This window comes from Episyrphus balteatus, chromosome 1 (genome assembly GCF_945859705.1).
Source record: "Episyrphus balteatus chromosome 1, idEpiBalt1.1, whole genome shotgun sequence".
In the NCBI taxonomy this organism is placed as follows: domain Eukaryota; kingdom Metazoa; phylum Arthropoda; class Insecta; order Diptera; family Syrphidae; genus Episyrphus; species Episyrphus balteatus.
The window spans coordinates 40,736,984-40,757,780 of record NC_079134.1 but is presented as its reverse complement, the minus strand read 5'-3'; the positions used below and the strand labels follow the sequence as shown (position 1 = coordinate 40,757,780).

The 20,797-nt window shown below is 31.8% G+C and overlaps 1 protein-coding gene across 2 annotated transcripts in view; it reads right to left on the bottom strand.

Annotated features, from left to right (window-relative positions):
• The window catches only part of LOC129905092 (fibronectin type-III domain-containing protein 3A), a 400,083-nt gene that overhangs the window by 375,067 nt on the left and 4,219 nt on the right, over nucleotides 1-20,797 (bottom strand). The window contains exons 1-2 of one of the 2 annotated variants that reach the window (XM_055980468.1): nucleotides 19,122-19,296; nucleotides 6,462-8,343 (exon numbers count right to left, since the gene is read on the bottom strand). In XM_055980468.1, coding sequence (XP_055836443.1) covers nucleotides 6,462-8,163 — 1,702 coding nt within the window. In that variant the 5' untranslated portion in view covers nucleotides 8,164-8,343; nucleotides 19,122-19,296. Of the gene's footprint in view, nucleotides 1-6,461; nucleotides 8,344-19,121; nucleotides 19,297-20,797 lie in introns of those variants that run through there. The other variant, XM_055980467.1, reaches the window with a different exon arrangement.

The window sequence follows — 20,797 nt, the reverse complement described above, 5'->3', positions numbered from 1 at the left end:
AGTGCTCTATAATATTTAATGAAAATTCAGTGGAAATGGGCGGATGCCACGCCCCCTGAATTGAAAATCTCAAATTTTCGATTTTTCCCTTTGTATACACCACAAGTCCTATCACCGTGTAAAATTTCAAGTTTCTACGTTAACGGGAAGTTCTCCATAATTTTGATGATCTGTCAGTGAGTGAGTGAGTGAGTCAGTCAGTCAGTTACGGTTTTTGCGATTTTTGAAGCCCTATATCTCAGAAACTACTCATCGTAAAAGGCTGAAATTTTGTGAGAAGTTTGGTTTTGACAAGCTCAATAAATGTAGCGAGTTTGAAATTTCTAGCATCTTTGGTGTGGAAGTTAGAGGCGGGTCGAAAATGGCCTGAGTTGTTTCCTGTAAATAAGGGTGTAGTGCCAAAGTTGCTAGAGAACTTGGCTGGGCACTACCGTGCCCCTTGATAATGGACTACTGACTCATTTGGGTGGGTTATAAGTACACAAATCAATTATGGACTTACAACCCACCCAAGGGCGTCAGAAACCCACAAAAAAGTGTCGAAAAAGATGTAGAAGGTGCTTAAGGAATATTAATTTGTAAAGAATGTGGAAACGTTCAATTTGTTTTTTTTTTTTTTTTTCAAGAATATTTGTAAATTGATTTTTTAGTTTTTTTTTTATAATTTTTTTGAAAATCTTAACTGACTCGAGTTTTGTTTGTAAAGCTTATTGAAGTAATTTTCGAAAACTCGCCCAAAGCAAAGAAGAACAAAATTTTGCTCAAAAGACGATTAGGTTGGAGTCTCATAGTGATAATCGCCACTTATTTGGGGAAACTATCTCGCAAACAAAGCGGGCTAATTAATTGTCACATGTAGATTAAGCGAAGCTGAAAAAAATTTTGCCCACGAGAGAATCAATTTTGGGGTGTGAAATAAAAATTCGCGCACAAGAGTGCATATCAGTGAGGAATTGAGACTGTACAGTCCACAAATGACTGAATATGGTACCCTGAAAGAAGCTTGTAAGTTTGGGTATGTTTAAGACTAGCGATATAAACGGTGCATTCTCTAGTTTATATTGCGCAGCTTAATTTTCGTTCCATTCGTGCTTATCATAGAAAGAATTAGTATTTTTTTAAGGCAATACAAGAATTTATAAATTAAAGCTGACTCAGCTCATGCGAGTTACTGCTGGGTGTGGCGAGCCCCTGCAATGCTCGTAATCTATTACTTTTAATTTACTTCTTGATAATGCAGCACTACACATTGCGGATAGCCATTTGGAAGCATCACAGTGGCTGTGGAACTTAAGTACCTGAGCTAAGGTTAAGCTAGTATGTAGAAAAATACAGACCAATGTAAAGGTTCTTGAGTTATCCTCTTAAATTGGTACAGAATTTTCGTATTAATGGCGGTGCATGGTTTAAGAGGTTCGCGGACATTGTCGGGTTATTTGTCTCAGAACCTCAAAATAAAAAATAAACAAGTTTAATACCAGAAGCTTTTTGGGAAATTGTGCAGGTAGGCCCGTCGCACAGTGGTTCCCAGATGGAAAAAAACTCAAAAAAGTGAAACAATTTTCTAAATTTTTTTTTATTTGGTTTTTCAATTAAAAATATGTTTAAATACAGAATACAATCAATTTTAATTTTTTGCGTAGCCTGGGTCCCGAGCAATGCCGTCTTTACCATAAGGGCACACGGGGCCCGTGCCCAGGGCCCCCATTCTCAGGGGGCCCCGAAGGAACGAATATTATATTCTCAAAACATTTTTGTCGGTCAGACCATCTACCAAAAAATTTTAGTTTTTATATGGCAACCATTCAATCAAATACATTTTTTTCTACACCTATACGGAAAATATATGTTTTCAAAAAGAAAACAAAATATGTGGCGTTGTATGCGGAAAAAAATTTAAATCCAAACCACCAAACCCAAATTCAATTTTCAAAAAAAAAAAATAAGACAATAATATTTTCAAAAAACAAGAAAAATACCTTTTTTTCCACTGTAGGCAAGATTATTTATTATTTATTAATAAAAACAACGAATTCTCTTCCATTATCTTTTTCCTTAAATAATAATTTCGTTTGAAGTTTGCAAAATTGTCAAATTTGTAGTGCGTGTTAAAATCAGTGTAAAAATATGAGTAGATTCGTATTAAAAGACGAAAAAGAATCAATTCGTCGGCAAAAAACATCAATACTTTTTCCGTTGGAAAACGTTTGAGAAAAAACTATTGCCGGCTCGTCGACGGTACATCAATGTTTTGGTTCAATGGAAAACGCCATGGTACAATGGTTTTAATTTGAATTGCGAATTGCTCTCGTATTTAAAGATTGACACATAAAATTCATTAAATAACTTAAAAAAAAATTGTTTTTCAAAAAAAAAAATTAATTTTTTTGTTTAATCCAAAATAATTTTTTTTTAAGTTTTCTTAGTTTTGATATCAGTATAAACCTTTTTATGTAAAAATTTTCATTAAAAACGGTTGTGTCGTTTTCATTAAGAAATCGGTTCTATGGCAAGTAGGTACCGTTAATAACGGTCCAAAAAATATTTTTCTTCTTTCAAAAGTGCGGCCATATTTGCAGCAAAACATATTTTTTTTTTTTCAAAGCAAAATCGTTATCCGTTTTTGAGAAAATTGCAATATCTCGAAAACTTTATATTGGAGATATCCGTTGAAAAAGAGACATTAAAATAAAAAGGCAAAAAATAAAAAAAACGGCTCTTGAAAATTACGTAGAAATCGTCTGTACCGAGTTTTTAGCAAATCTATCAATCCGTTTGAGATCTTTTTTCCAATTCTTCAAACTGAAACTTATAACGGATACAGGGTACAATTATTGGCAGTGGCAACTATTGATGTCTCGATGCACGTATTATTGGCACCCCCTTTACTTTATATGAAACGATATATTGGCACCAATTTTTAACCGTAACCATTGCCTTTAAGCCAACCATTGTATACTTATTTTACTTTCCAAAAGGGCCCCAAAATTCTTTTGTGCCCAAGGGCCCCAGGATAGTTAAAGACGGCCCTGGTCCCGAGTATACTTAGCTCAACAAAGTAGATTCTTTAAAATTATCCAAATTTCGTTTTTTTTTTGCATCTTTTGACGTGTTTTTTTTTTAAGAATAGAGATTTTTTTAAATAAAAAAAATATGTAGTGTTGTTAATGGTATATTTGTTCTTAAGTGTACACTGAGGGAAAAAATAAATTGAAGTTGAAAAGTCGTTGTTTCAAAGTTGAACTACTTTGATTTATGTGACTTTAAGATACGAAACCATCAAAAGTTAACCTATTTTCCACGTTGATTGTAAAATGTCCATCTTCAACGCAAAATCATTCCGAATAATAATTAAATCAATGTGGTTTTCATTGATTTCACGTTGTGGCTTTTCCCTCAGTGTACATTTACCTTTTGTTGAATTTGCTTTTGAATCAGAAAAATCAAAATATTATTTAAAGAAACCTCTAGATCGAGTAGTTTTTACTCTTTGTCGTCCCATAAAAAAAATGCTCTACGATGTTCCCGTTCATTTTAGTAACAACTTAAAGCTTATGATGTATACTATTTATGGTGTTAAAACAAATGACCCATTTTGACCCATTCTCCCGTAAGAGCTTCTTGAGTGTAGCAATGCGTGTCACTCAAACAGCACTTGAAATCGGCCTCTAGTATTACCGTTTCTAATTTAACGGCTTTTTTTTTTGATAAAATAAAGTTTTTTACATTATAAGAAGTCTATGTAGTCATCACTGATAAGGCAAAAAATAAAGAAAAATCAAAAATTTTCAAAAAAAAGGAAAAATATCCAAAAACGATATGAAATTTTTTTTTCAAAATTTAACTTTTTTTTGAAAAATTATAATTTTCTTTGGTTTATCTAAAACATAAAAACGGTATTTATTAATAAAATGTGTAAATAAACTCAAAAGAATTTGATTTTGCTTATAATCACCCATAGTTAGAAAATAGCGGCAAATTTTCTAAAAAACCTTAAAAAGGCCTATTTTGATAGCTTTTCTAAAATGATCTCAAATTTAAGAAAACATTTTTTTTAACGAAGTAAAATTAATTTATTTGTAGAGATTTGAATGAAATTTTAAAATTTATCTTTAAATTCTCTGTAAAGTGATTCGTTGTTGAGATATTGATAGTCAAAGTCAAAAATTTTGGTTTGATGACTGATATTGCAGTCTAAAAAAAAATCGTAAAAGTTTGAAACAAAAATAATCTTAAAGCCAAATAAACAGCTTTTCTAAAAATAATAATCATTTTTTCGCAAAAAAATTTTCCACTTTTTTTAAGAAACAAAAATAATTTGGAAAATTTTGGAATTTGAATAATTTCAAAGATTTTACCATATTAAAATCCTAAAACTAGAGGAATGTAGCTTTGACATGCTTTTTGTTTTGTCATGATACGATGATTTTTATTCCACCTATCGAAAATCACTAAAAAAAATCACAATTTTTTTTTTGTTAACTTAATTTTTTGGGCTAGTGTAGTAAGTATAAATTTAAGGTGCTATAATACTTATGAAACTTTTTAATTATTTGCTTTCTCAAAGCCTTCTTTGTATTCAGTTTTAATTAAGCCTTAAAGTATAAGAGAAATTCACATCACAAAAAACAAGAAAAGGAAACAAAAAGAATGAATATATTAATCAATACAACTTTTGAAAAAATGAGTAATTTTAAAGTACGATATACAATTTTTTCATCACGATGAGAAATAGTTTTATTTAATTTATATACCAAATTTCAATCAAATCGGTCCACCCGTTCAGTTTTTATAGGTTTTTTCCGCTTCCTCCATAGAAGGGCACCACTGTGCGTCGTGAATTTAATGCTCGTAAGGATGGGCCAGATATGAATAAAATTTATTGAATATAAATGCGAATAAAATCACCATTAATTTTTGATAGATTAACAAGAGCCCTACCTATTTTGTAACTGTTGCAATAAAATTATTTCTACAAATTACCGTTTAGAAAATAGCCATTTTTTTTTTTTGCTACCTCGTTTTACCCCCATTTTACCCTGTTAAATTTTTGAATTCCGAAAAATCTTATTCTTATTACTCACTATCAAGTTTATATCTATTATATGTATAGTTAAAGCTGTGCGTTAATTATAAATCATTAATTTTTTTACTGTCGATTTTTCGAAGGCTTTTGAACCCCTAACTTCAGTTTACACCCTCTCATTTTATAGCAATCCGCGGTTCTTTCTTCTTTTATAACCAACTGAACGATTCCAGCAATAAAAATCCCTGAACCTCATAGTCCGATATTATTTTCTTAATTGATTTTTTTTCTGGATCAAAACTACGAACAAATCGTTTTATCATTTTATGTGAATAAATAAAATATTAAAATAAATGAGCTTTTGTTATGCATACTTAATGACAAAATTTCAAAAAAAAAACTTCCACTACAAATCGTCTTCGAAAAATTGATTTTCCCAAAAAATTATTATTTTGAATTTTCTGAACATACAGAGGCTATGAATGCAGTCTGCCAGAGGGGTGATAAAACTTATGTGTTAAACAAACTGTGTCCCAATTCATTGAGAGTTACTCCAGAAGTATACTAGTCTGATGGTTCAAAAAAATGCGTCACTCACCAACCTACCATAAATCACATTTAAAAATATGTTTTTTTCTAACCTTACAACACACTATCGTAAATCTAACTGCAGCATCACACCCAAAAAAATGTTAACATAGGAACAAAAAAGTATCACCTCTCTAATCCTAATCCTAAACCGGATGTTGAACATAATACAAAGTCATTTTAAAATCCATTCAAATAACCAAAAAAACAGCGATTTATATTCCCAAATCACTGTAATACGTCACCAAAAACTGCTATCCCAGAATCTGGCCAACTCCACAAGCAATATCCTTTTATAACCCAATGTAAAATGGTATCAATTTTTATTTTTTACTCCTATATACACTTGACTAGCAGATGAAAAGATTTCATGCCGCAAATCCTGACATTTATGCTTCGGCTGTTGAAAAACAGTTCTCCGGTAAAAACACAAAAGAAGAACCTCAAACCTCCAGTGCCACACTCATAAATGTGCATAATGTGAAAACTGACAGCAAAAAGGGCAGCCAAAAAGTCTCTCTCAAAATACACACACATCCTCTTCCGGTTTATTTTAAGGACGACACGACGACTACCGAAAATAGGGAAGCTTTTGTGTGCTCCTGCTCTCCTACTGACATCGTAAATCGAAATCCACTTTAAATCCAATATGAATGGAAAAATCATAATTCAGAGAGCATCCCAGAGAGGTATAAAACCAGAAAACGATGCAGCGTAATTCAGGATAAAAAGCCATATCCTTTGTATAAATTCACGCAGAGTAAAACTCCGCACTATAAAACCCGATAGCAAAATCCAGATATAACTGTTAAAAAGGAACAAAAGAAACACACACACCGAAACTCACCTCTAAATACTTTTCGCTTCCCGGCTATCTGCAGCGGCAAGGATACGCCTGCATCCAATTGCAGCAGGACACGATGCTCTCGTGGTGGAGGTCCTTGTGGATGTGCAGGACAATATGTCCGATATTCCCCATTGGCATCGACATAAATTGGCGCCTCAACTAGAGGCCAGGCGGCTGCAGCTCCTGCTGCTGCTGCCGCTGTTCCAGGTCCCTGGGGACCCAGAGAAATGACTTGCAACGGGAAAATGTGTGTATGAGGATGACCTGTCGCTCCAACCGGTGGTGGTGGTGCTGTTGCACCTCCATTTGCCGCCTGTTGACCTGCCGCTGCTGGAGAGTGCAGGTGCACATGTGGATGATGCACACAATGATGATGATGATGGGGTTGAATTGTAGTTGACACTGCTAAAGCAGATGCACCACCAACACCAGCAGCGGTAGTGGGAGAGATTTGTTGGTTAACTGCTCCACCGGAATGTGCACCGATGCTTGCCAAATGAAGTGGTTGCAAGAGGCCCCCAACCGATTGTTGTGGTGCAGGTTGATGTTGTTGTTGTTGTTGTTGTTTATGCAAGGGTTGTGGCGGTGGCATCGAATGCTGTTGGGCTGCCATTATTCCAGGAATGCCAATGATCTGAGGAGGAATTGAACGGTTGTTAGGGAGGTTATGGTACGGCTTTGTGGCACTACTGGGCACTGGAATTGATATGGTAGTTGTTGTTGTAGGAAGATTTGAATTTGAATATTCAATTAAGTTATTCTCTTCTTCGTCGATAGTTTCACTTGTTTCATTCACTTCTGGGACGGTTTCTAGGCCAGTTTTCATTGGTGGCGGCGGCTTTTCACTATCACAATAATTCTTGTTGCTACTACCATCATCTTCGTCTTCTTGCCCATAGAAATGGCCAACACAGTAGGTTTCTTCTTCGATTTCAATTTCATCAATTATTTGTGCAGTATCATTGATTTCGGTTAATATTTCGGAATGATTTTCGTTTGTGTTATCGATATCGATATCGTTTGTGTTATCGTTATCGATATTGTTTGTGTTATCGATATCGATATCCGCGGGAGTCGATACACTTTTAACGTCCTCGTTATCGAAATTCGAATTCTCGATCACTTCGGAATTACCGTCGATTTTATCTTCTAATTTTTCACCGTCGTCGTTCTTTTGTGATTCTTCATCGTCTTCATCACGATCGATAACAAGATATTTTATACTATGATTTGATGAACAATTCGATAAGTTATCATTATCATCATCATCATCTTCATCGGTTTGGGTGCTTTGTTCGTTTTTCGGACTTGAAATATTTACACTGTCAACATTGTTATTGCCATTTATTTTAACGCTATCAGAAGAAGTGGAATACTCAAATGTTTGTGACAATTGTTCATCGGCGGCGGTGGCGGTAGCGTTTGTTGCCGGTGTTGTCATATTATATTGGCGGCGGCATATTTCGCTGTCATTGTTGTGGGTGTCATTAGTCGTAGTGATGGAGGCGGCATTTGAAGTGTTATTTTCTATTTCTACGAAATTATTAATTTCACTATTCATGCATGATGCAGCAACATTTACCTCCCTATCGCTATCAGCTGCAGCAACAGCAACAACAACTTCCGCTGCTGGCTGTATGGCATTCGATAAGGGATGTTTGCTATTTGTTGGTGGCAATGGAACTGCTGGTGCCTTCACCATCGAAATGTCGTAATTCGATAAATAATGTTTTTTGTTTTTGTTCTGTTTTCGTGTTTTGTCGATTTTATTCGTTGGAAATATTTTGATGCAATATTTTTGATAGTAAAACACAAATTTTAATTTTCGACGGTAATTAAAATTCGTGTGAAAATCCTTTTTGATTGCTTATCAAAAGAAATTCTGAAAAGAAAAATATTGGTTTTGATTAAATTATTTGAAAGGCAACGAAAATGAGAAAATATATGTACATAGCAATAGGGTAGAAAACAGTGTTGGTTGTTTTTTTTTTAAATGCAAAAATGTTAATGGCAGAATGTTAAATATGACTTGTCCACTTTAACGTATTATTAATTATGATCGAAAAAAAGGCTTTCTCTTGCAGTTTCATACTCTGAATTGGTCAAAATGTGGATTACACCTTATTTTATCAGAAGAACAGGGCAGGGAAATTAGTTCCTTGCAGTGGCGTACGTTTAGTCGCAGGGGCCCCGGGACAAGACTAAATTTTGGGGCCCCTTTGATATTTGGGGGCCCCTTAGATACAAAAAAAAGTACGTATACGCCATACATTTTCTTTTGTATGGCTTATTTATTTTTAGGTTTATTTGAATGTTTTAATATGTTCGTAATCCACTTTGCTATACATACTTAAAATGTCTATCATAAAAGTAGTAAATACTTGTACTAGGGGCCCCAAAATTAAATATTTAGAGACCCCTAAAATACAATTTTTTTAGCTTAGAATTGATAGTTCTTGATTTTCCATCATCAAACATAGTTTATTTCTTTTGGGGCCCCTGAAATATTATTTTTGGGGCCTCTAAATTAAGTACTTAGAGGCCCCTAAAATATAATATAATTTTTTTGGAGCCAAGAATTAATAGGTATTGGGGCCTCTGTTCTGAAGTAATATTCGGAATGCCACCAATAACGTGATTTTTTTATTTTGGGCCCTGATGTATTTATGTTGGGGCCTCTGAATTGATATTTAATTTTCCATTTGATTGTTTTGAACCACTGAAGTAATAGCTTTTGACTTGAGCATCCTCAAATAATATTTGTCATGCCATCAAAAAATTTGATGAATATTTTTGGGATCCTTAGTGCCTTGGGGCACCAAATTAATATTTGATTGCCTCTCAACTAACGGGGTTCCTGAAAAATTATTTTTTGGGACCCTTCATATAATATTTTTGGAGCCCCAAAGTCATATTTTTTTTGACTCCTAAAGTAATATTTAGTAATCCATCAACAAATGCAGTTTAATTTCAAAAACAATTTTTTTTTAATTTAATTTTTTTTTTACACCCTGAAGTAAAGGCTTTTGGGGCCCCTGGCCTGAATTTGTTTGCTTTTTTGGGGCCCCTAACGTATTGACTTGAAGTAATATTTGGTATGTCATTAACAAAGCTTTTTTTGCTTTTTTGGTTTTTGAGGCCCTAAGATAAAATTATGATTTTTCTTTTAAAAAAGCAGTTTATTTTTTTGGGGCCCCTGGGGTAACCTTTTTTTAAATCAATATATGTATATTGTGTGGCTACCAATGCATTATACATTACACTGAATGATATAATTTATCTTCCTTGTATCCAAAGTGATTCAAATACATTTTAATTTACTTCATAACTCAATTTATGCTAACAGTTTCCTTCTCTGCATTGTCTCCAGTGGGGGCCCTAGGGTCGGTCGGGCCCCAGGGGAGTGTACGCCCCTGGTTCCTTGGAACTAAGTTAGCTGATCCCATGCAAAGTGGGAATGAATTCCATTCTTTAATTTAGGTAATCATATTCAAAAATATGAAAAGTGAACTAATTTTCAACATCAATTTAATAACGAAAATAACCAAATAAGAGCTGCACAATTACTTAGTTTTCAACAAAAGAATATTTATAATTGAGTATAAGAAATTTAGTAAAAACTAAAAAAAAATATTTATAATATTTTGAATAGGGTTCTTACATCCCAACCGAGTATGCAATTTGATTACTTAGAAAAAAAAAAAAATTCAAAATTATTGGATTCAAAAACTTGAATTTCAAAAAAAGAGTCTGAATATACGTACATATTAGGGTGGGTCAAAAAAATTTAAATTCTTTTTTTTTTATTTGGTACTCCAAAAAATCGATTGCTAGACACCTCTAGAATATACACACCAAATATGAACTCTTAATATTAATGGGAAGGTCCTCCGATTCGCAATTTTCCATTTTTACATCAAGCTTCTACTAAAAAAAATTATTTTTTTTAAATCGATTTTTTAGCAAATTTCTTTACAAATTCTTGTAGAAAATTGAACGTTCTACAAAAAGGCTTTGCACACTTTTTTTGTTAATCTAACCGTTTTATAGATATTTGAGGTCCAAAAATCGAGAAAATCTTTAAAAATTCGTTTTTTTGTTCTTAATTTTGTAACAAATTGAAAAATTATAATAATCAAACGCGCAAGACATATTCTTGTAGGAAAAGGATTGTTCCACAAAAAAGGTCTTATTAACTTTTTTCATTAATCTAACCATTCTAAAGATATTCGAGGTCAAATTTAAAACAAAATTATAAAAACATTTTTTACTTTTCAAAATTTTCTAATTCACTGGAAATTCATTATTTTCAAATTAGAAAGATATATTCTTGTAGAGGCTTTAACCGTTTAGAAGATATTCGTATCCAAACGAATGCCCACTGCCACTGATTTCAGTAGTTTTCTTATGACACGTATGCATTGCAATTTGGATACGATTATCTTCTAAACGGTTAAAGCAATCAATTTGATTCCAAGGAATTTTTTATAGAACGTTATCTCGGTTATTTATGGAATATTCTCAACAATGTTATATCATTTTGAAAAGAGAATTGAACACACCAACTTTTAAGGTAACTTGCCGAAACATCGTAGAGCATTTTTTTTACACTACGGTTCATTGAATTAGAGTCATGTAAAATTTTTTAGTACTTAGTTGGGCAAAAAAGTAATATTTGCTTTAAAACTGATGCAGTTGAGTTAAAATTTTTGAATGCATTTGGTAGCAGGGTTATTCAAGGTTGCGTAGCAAAAGAAAAAAATGAGAAAACTTAAGATTTGTAGTCACGGCACATGAAAAACCGTCACAGGGTGACCATTTTTTCGACTTTTTTTCAAATGCCCATAACTCACAAAATATATGGCTGCGATTTTTTTTATTATTTTTTTGATAACTGTCACCACCTATTCTATCTACCGTTATCGTTTCGACGTTAACTTTTGGTACACCCTGTATAAGCAACCAATATAAATGTGTGCTTCGGAATAAAAAAGAAATGAAACAATTTTAAAAATTATATACACTCTGTTTGTGGTTAAGATTTGAAGTCTGCTGTCAATCCGCGAATAAATCTGATAAACAACACGTACGGAGTAAGCGAGCTCTCCTAGACATACTTTAAGTACCAAAAGATACTTGACTGATATTCCCGAACAGCATCCGGTTCCAATCACCCCTAGATTTGGTTCACAGTTTAGTCTGATGCATGATAATTGAATTCAAAAGAACATGTCTAGGAAGTATTGAAAAGATGCATTCGAGACCGAAATCTACCTCCAAGCGGTTTTGATCAATTGAAAACAACAGTGAAAGAAGTGTTACAACAAAACCTTCAAAAGTTAATTAGTGGAATGAACAGACGACTCTAAGTTGTCAAATGTGTTAGAGGAGACAATACCAAATTATTATAAAGAACTATCACTTGCTTTCATTTTAAACATTTTTTTTTTCTTAAAAAACAAAAATTATTTTAATATCAGTTTTCAGACCTTAAATTGCTAAATTTGGTTGATAATACTGTTGCATTTAGCATTTTTTCGACTTACTAAACAATAAACAAACACAAAAAAATACAACAAAGAATTTCAAAGCCATTTTGAATAAAATACAGGGTTTAAACTAAAGAAGAAAAAAGTGTACGTTTTTTTAGCAGGAGTGTAAATTAACAAATTACTAACGAACTAAAACATTGGCGGTCAAAAAAAACCTTTGTTTGAGCATATAAAAAAGGGGAGAATTTTCGTAATCGAAGTATGGAAAAAATATTTGATTGCCTCACATGGGTTGGTCATACCTACCAAACAAAAATACCATTCATTTGAAAACAAAATCATCATGTATTTTTATTCCCAATTTACAAACAAAAACAATGAAATCCTTGTCAGTTAGGACGTACCGTCGCATTAGAGCGTTATTAATTGCTAGGAATTACTTTTTGAGGGTTCTTAACGCCAACGTGACCCATAAATCTCACCGCGGCGATAAATACCCTTCCACTATTGTACAATTGTTATAAAGAAGGTTTTTTTTAAGCATTTCTACTCAAATTTGTCTATTTGTCGAAACTAGTTATTTTCGTTTAAATGACTTCAGTTCTACATAAGATGAAATAATTTGATAGAAATCTTGTACAAGGTTAAGTAAAATCTCCTATTAAAAAAGAACAAATCGAAGATTCGAAATTGGGAAAGTCGGAAATCAAAAATCTAGATCAATGGCAGATTATCGTTTTTCCATCTATAATTCTAAAATTATCCCTTAGTGCTGCACATTATTATAGTAGTGGAGCCCGAGATGCTAAATTTGCAGTTACTCGAGCGTCATGTCGATCTTTTGGATTGCGAAGATCAGGTTCTAAAACGAAAAAAAAGAGCTTATAAGCACTCTAAAAAAATGTTTAAAAAAACTGTCACATTGAAAAACTCGAGCGTGTCAGATATTAATAGAGTATACTCGCATTGGCTTTGTGATAACCGATATATATTAATCTGACAATTACACAGTGGTGGGTGGCTGAAAAAAGCGGTAGAAAAAATTAAAAAAAAAAAGTTATTCGAGCGTGTCAGATTTTGAGAGGGCACGTTCAGTGAACTCCAAATAGTGTTCAATTTGAATAACTGACGATTTGGACGTGGCCTACACTTATAAATCATCTTTGAAAATGTAAAAAAAAAATTGTTAACTTAAGTTACTCGAGCGCGTCAGATTTTTGTACTTTAGGCTCAGCTCGATGTCAGAGTCACACTAAATGATAATCTGACAATTATGTTAAGGAGTATTGCTAATCTGACAATTTAAAAAAAAATAATGAGACAGTTTTTAAATAAAACAATATTTTTCCTGTCTTCTGGTTATTACTGGATGTAATACAAAATTTACATTATATACAAAGGTCAATCAATAATTTAATATTCATCATCACTGGATTCGTCTTCCAGGTTGGTTTCCACTTCTTCAACTTTGTCGTCATATTTCGTGTTTCTGTAAGCAAAAATGGTTGTGATACCTACTCGATAATCTTTCTTTCGTATGATATTATATTATTAAAAAGTAAACGTACCTAAAGTCATAAGTTTTGCTCGTCTGGTCTTTTACGAAAGAAAAAAATACTCCAAATCTAAGAACATTACGTAATGACCAGACGATCAGAGCTTCTATATTTATTAAAGATGGGGCTTTTGCTATAAAGTTAAGAAGGTCACAATATTCCTCGATACAAAAATTTAAGTATTGGACCAGTCTGGAAATTCTCCGATAATGAATTCCATATAAAACGTCTTTTATTCCCTTTGGCACGTTATTTTTTATCAAATTTAATGAATTCTTTAGATTTTTTTAAGTCAATCCACATAATAAGTGTAAGTAAATGAGACAAAAAAAAGAAAAGATATTTCGACAAAAACGTTAAAAACTCACCAACATGAACCAAAAAATTGTATTTTTTTTTTTTACTGTACGTGCATGCTTTATCGATAATTTTGCCTATATTGCTTCATGAAAACCGTCAGACTATATGTTTTTCGTGTCCCTGATAAAATTCCCTTCAGAATAAATAAAAAATTATAGCGCTCGAGTATTTCGAGGTGACATTTATTTTTACAACTTTGTACCTCTCCCATTTTCTTATGCCACGCTCAAATTGCCAGATTATTGAAATATACACTTTTCTGGATGTACTTAACCTACCATTTCTTAATCTGACTCGCTTGAGTATTTCCGAGGATCGATTTTTTTTACTAATCTGACGGGCTGACCACAAAGAACACCACTGTGTCAAGATTTTTTAATTGGTAGGTGTACATTACTGAGTACAAGCTTTCTCCCCATATGATTTTCTGAAGCGCTCGAGTAACGTGTGAAATCCCTTCCTGGGCTCCCCTACTATTATGTAAGGCTTCGAATAAACAATCGAACCATATAAAATTTCACATACATAGGAACAACAAAGTTAAATTAATCTGATTTTTCGATAAAAGAAAAAAAATTACACATACGCCACAGTGTCATACAAAAAAAAAAAAAACAATAAAACCTTTTGAAAAATTAAAAAGTTTTCATCGAACCTCAACCAAATTGTCAATAAGACAAAGCATGATTTATCTTTTTTTTCAGAAATGGGGCTTTATTTCCATCTTAAATATGGAGTCATGTTTTTATAATGCGGTTGAAATAAAACCTTTGGGTTTTACTTCAATTTTATTATCATGGAAGTAAAGCTTCATTTCAACTGGGGGATTATTTCGATTTTTTGAATAATAAGTAACCCTACCTGCCGTATATCAGTTTTGAAAAAAAAAAAAAAAATTATTCTTAAAAATGGCTCTTACGATTTTAATTCAATTTTTTTTTGCTTATTTTGTTGAAGAATCAATTTTTTTAGTAGAGTTTTTTTTCTATTTTGAATTTCCTAGGAATCTTAGGTTCTTGGGGAAAAGATATATTGAATCATTCTTCAAATGCGCAGTTGAAATCCAATAATTTAATATCCAATCTTTAAAGCTCAAATCGTTATCACTCGTGACAGCAGTCCACATTATGATAATTAAAATCGTTATCTTATTAACTCCCTAAGCAACTTATACAAATATTGTGTACAGTACATAATGAACAATATTATTTCATTTGTGATATCTTTGTTATAGGTAAATTGGTATATGTATATTCAACCACCAAATGTGAAACCACGTTGCTCATCTATACAAAACCGCCAACACACCACAACGTGCGTCGTTTATATGTCGTCATCGTTCATATATATGTACAAAAGCCTAATCCCAAATGGATGTTTTGAATGGTAGGCAATAGGTATATTAAGTCAAAAGTCCCTATCTAAACCACACACATGACACATTTTATAGCACGTTAAGTCGCCTATTTAGACATCAACAAGTTTGTAATTAAACAATATTGTCATTCAAATTCACATTAATTAGTTTGATTTAAGCCTTTTCAACTTTAATTATTATAGATGTCACTTATTTTAACCTCATTTGTATGTACTCTCAAAAAAGATACATATTTTTTTTAAACGAGATAAGTAAATTAGTAAAAAAGTATCCTTAATTAACTAATTTTAAAGATTTTGATCCTTTTTTTTTTGGTGAATGTATACCAAATGCAAAAAAAAAAAATTGAGAAAAAGGACTCCCCCACAAACACTTTAAATGTATCTGTGTGCTGATAGTATTACTTCCACGAAGCAACAAGTGGACAATTGTATCTGTTTGAGTGTATCTCTCTTTTTATCTACCTATCTGAATTCAACCACAAAATTTGTTTTCTTTTTTTTTATTTGTATCTTATAGCTTTTCATTTTGTTGTAATCTCCTTTGTCCTTTTTCTCTGACTTCTCGCTGCAAAAAAATACAATCCATAGTGAAGAGAAAAAAAAATCTGTATCTATAAATTGAGTTGAAGATGTATCTACAGCAAAAGCTTATTCAGTTGTAATAGGTTAGTAAAGTTTTAGTAGTTAATTCTTTACATCTCGCAACCGACATGCTCGAAGAGAGACGCAGTCAGTATACACATATATAACAAGGATTAAAGGACTTTTCTCGAAAAAATATTATTTTCTACTTGAATTCTCTTTGGAATTGTGCAAGAAGAAAAATATCAATTAAATTCTGAAATTTGTGGTGAATAGAAGGATAACGATTACAATGAGTGTCCTTTTTTAGGCTTGAGGTTTCAATTGAAAACTAGACAAAAAAGCTTTTTTTCCTTCTTTTTTTAGTTCAGATAGACTTGTTTTTTTTTGTATTCAATGTGTGTAATATTGATGGGCAAAACATTCGAGTTAGATAAATAGTCTTTCAGTTTTATGGGAATGTTACATTTGTAACAGAAAAAGACAGCAAAAAAATAAAAAAAAAAAAAAAAAAACAAGAATAAACATCATCAACTACAACCTACGTCTTTGTGTGTGTGTCCAGGATAATAAAAAATGTCACATTCTATTCTGTTAACATCAAGAATGATGAAGGTTATTTGTAAGTAATTTGCGTAGGTTCGTACAAAACTGATCGTAAAAATAGATTCTATAGATAACAAAAATAAGGGATAAACCTTAAAGGAAAACATAGAAAAATAAATCCTTGTTTACTGGGACATTTTTTTGTATACAAAAAAAAATGACAAAGGAATTTTTCGACGTAGATATAGTAAATGAAAACAATGTAGGAAAAAAAAGAAAGACTTCGGTCTTGCTCTCAGAATTAAAGAAGTTGATTAATTTAAGGAGAAATTTGATAAGAAGAATCTTTAATATTGATGTTTAATATAATTATTGTAGATATACTTTTCTTCTGTCGTTTGAGTGTCACATTGCTCTAAAAATGTGTATTTCTAATTAAAAGAGCGCACCTCCGTATTTTTGTCGAACTAACTTTTTCATAGAATTGTAATCTAATACCTAACCTCCATTTTGTATGCTCGAAAAAACACAACTTTATTACAAAAAAAAAAAAAAACACCGAAAGCACTCATATTTCTAATTTATTTTGGTGTTTTTAGCATTAAAGCAGGTATACCTACCTAATTATTCATTGAGAAGTTGTGGTGTTAATTTTTTTTTTTTAAGGTTAATTTTAGCTTTCAACTATTTTTATTTTTGCCAAAACTTGTGCGTATTTAAGAGAAGACAGATAGAAGATAGATAAGGTGAGAGGGCCAGGGTCTCACCTTAAATCTGAAGTCCATTTTATACTCTAAATCTATAATTATTTTTGATTGAAAAATAAATGTTTTCAATGTTTTTTTTTTTTATTAATTTTTTATTTAAAAGTTTTAAAATCACAACGGGACGTAAGATACCCTTTTTGTATGATTTAATCTTAAAGCGGTCAAAAAGTGAATGTAGAACTCAAGTACCCCAGTTTTTTTTAGCATTCCTTCTCAAATTTGTCTATTTATCGAAACTCGGTTTTCTTATTTAAATCACTTCAATTCTGGGATGACGTAATTCTTCGAAATTTTTTTGCAAAGGTTATAGTAAAATCTCCTATATTAAAAAAGAAAAAAAAATCGAAGATTCGGGAAAGTTAGGAATCAAAAAATTCTAAAACTAAACCTTTAGCGTTGCATATCACTTATTCAAGGCTTCGACTTAACAATTAAATCAGTCTATATTTAACATATTGGTGAACAAAGTTCAATTATGTATTCTGATCTTTCGTAAAAAAAAAGTTACACATACGCCACAGTGTCTCACAAAAAAAAAAAACAATAAAACCTTTTAAAAAGTTAAAAATCATGTCTCCCAACCTCAACTAAATTGCCAATAAGACAAAGCAAGATTTATCTCCTTTCAGAAATTGAGCTTTATTTTCCATCTTTCTAATTTTATTTTCCATCTTGCTAACTCTTAACTTTGAGGTCAGTTTTTTTCTTCGAAAAATGCGTAATAAACACTTAGTTTTATTACGCTTAGCTACATACAAATTTTTCATAAGGTTGTAAAAAAACCCACACATTTTATGTTACTTGGGTATACCTGCACAAGGCTAGATTTGAAAAAAATTGTTAAAAATGAATTGCTTAAAATTAAGACCTTATCAAAATTTCTCTTTCTAGCCTTAGTATATACAGAGAAATTAGCGTTAAAATTAGCGGAAATCCACTTAATTTAAGATGAAAATCTTCCTATTAAGTGGATTTCCGCTTAATTTAAGACGAACGTCATTTTGGCAAAAAAAAAACATGCAGAAATCCGCTTTTTTTTGGATGAAGTTTTTCTCCGTGAAGGGTATTTTAATATTGTTGATAAATGTGACTCATTGGTTAGCCCTAAACTAGGATAAATCTCACATTGAGGAACTACAGAGTTTGAGTCCGATTATTCCGTAGATTCATTGACCCTGTTTGAATTTCATTGAATTTCAAAAAAGAGTGCAGCTTCAGAGGTATTAATTTAGGGATCGGGTCAAAATTCTGGCTTCAAAATTCTGCTTTTCAAAATTCTGCCTTTTTAGCGAAAATTCCGTTTTTCAAAATTCTGCTCTTTTTCTACTCTGTTTTTCAAAATTCTGCTTTTTAAAATTCTGCTCTTCAAAATTCTGCCAGTGTTATATTTGAACAAAAAAATTCTGCCAATTCTTTTTTTTTTTATAGCATAAATAAAAAAATAGCTAAAGAAAAATACACCTCATTAATGTAATTCAACATTAGTACTTTCCTAATTTTTTTTATTTAAGTGTCGCAAATATTTTTTGAATTCCATATACTGCCTTTTTTTATAATAAAATATGTAAACTAATTGGAACCGATGTTGTTTGATACAAAATATTCCTTTTCTTATTCAAATTTTTAACATTTTCCAAACCCTTTTTTAATTTATTGCAGAATTTTGAAAAGCAGAATTATGAAAAGCAGAATTTTGAAAAACAGAATTTTGAAAAACAGAATTTTGAAAAGCAGAATTTTGAAAGCAGAATTTTGTAAAGCAGAATTTTGAAAGTAGAATTTTGATAAAAGAATTTTGACCCCGGCAGAATTTTGACCCCAACCCATTAATTTAATACCATTGTGGTATCGTCGAATGATTGCTCAGATTTTGTGCAAATTTGTAAATAATGTTAAAAAAATTTAACTACATACATAATTACATTCAAAAATAAACTAACACCGTTGAAAATTAAGAATAAATATGACTTTTCATACCAAAAAAATTGTTCATTTTGCCAGTGGAAACGTAATTGAATTCTTCTTCTCATAAATTGATTCCGAATTTTCTGAAACATGACATTAAGGAATTTAAGAATTGCATCTTAGTCTCGAATTCAACAACGAAGCTTTTGCGTATGTACATATTTGGCATCCTAAAAACAAATCATTTTAATTTATTTTGTCTCACAAAATGAAAAACGCTGCTTATAAATGAATGGTTATTTAAAACTTACCAAATGACAAAGAGAAAGAAGTTTAAAGAAGATTTCTCTTTTGTTTTTAAGCGATGGCATTAATCTATGGATTATCATATTTTTTTGAATTTTTTCAGGTTTTGTTTCGAAATAAAATGAATTTGAATTTTTTAGGTTTTGTTTCGTGAATATTAATTAATTTTACGATTTTTTGAAGTTATTATTTTTTTTTTTCCAAAAACTACAACATGTAGAAAAAAAATTAAGTAAAAACAAGTAAAAAATGATCCGAACTTTATCAGGATTTTTTTTAATTTTATACAAAGTTTAAAATATTGTCTTGATAAATACTATAAAGCCAACTAAGCTGGCTTTTTTTTTATATAAAGATGTTCTAGGATCGAGGTTCAAGCAGACACTGGCACATTCTGAACTGCGCCAACTACAGAGAAATCAGTCTCCTCAATATCGCCTATGAAATCTGACAATCTGATAGGTCCTTACCAATGTGGCTTTAGTCAATGAAAGTTCACCATCTACCAAATATTCACATTACGATAGTGTTTGAAAAAATCTCAGGAATATCAAAACGGTACGCATAACCTCTTCATCGACTTCAAAGTCGCTTATGACAATATCTACAAAAACGAGCTTCATGAAGCCATGTCTAGTTTTCATTATCCCTGCCAAACCAAACTAGTCCGCCTGTGCATCAGGATGACAATAAACACAATCGCTGCTACTTTTGTGAAAAAAATTGATCAGCAAGCACTTTCTCGAGCAACAAAGGTGTCCCTTTACAAGACTCTTATCATTCCAGTACTTTGGTATGATGCACAGGCATGGACTTTGGATTATTTCGAGAGGAAAACTCTTGGGGCGATTTTTGGTCTTATTTGCATCGATTGTGAATGAAGAACATACGAAAACGAAATGTACGGGTTTGGCAAAGTAAAATAACCTAGCTAACAAGTAAAGGTAGAGCGGCTGAAATTTGAAAAATTTTTAAAAAGTCAAGTAGAAGAGGAGCTCAATAAATTTGTCGTGAAAAACTGGAAGCAGCTGACTAAAAATATAGCAACAGCTGGAGAATCTTGTTGGTTGGATCCCACCACGAGGGACAACATGTTTCACCGTAGATTAAGTGACTTTTAAGTGATCAATATTTAACCCTCTGTCGGCACACGGGTGCGAATTTGGCAGGACAAAAATTAAAAGTGGTCACAAAAAAGTGTCTTTATAAGGGTGAAAATACATTTTTTTGAATTGTGAATACAATATTCGAATTCCTCGGAATATTTTACATCAATTTCATACATGATTCTCTATAAAATAGTGAGACCGAAAAAAGTTCTAGCGACATGAAAAAGTATAAACCAAATTTCGCAAAAAAGAGGTGTGCCTACAGAGGGTTAAAACTTTATTGACAGAGAAGTTAATGCAAGTAAACACGACTTGAATAGGGTATAATCCGAT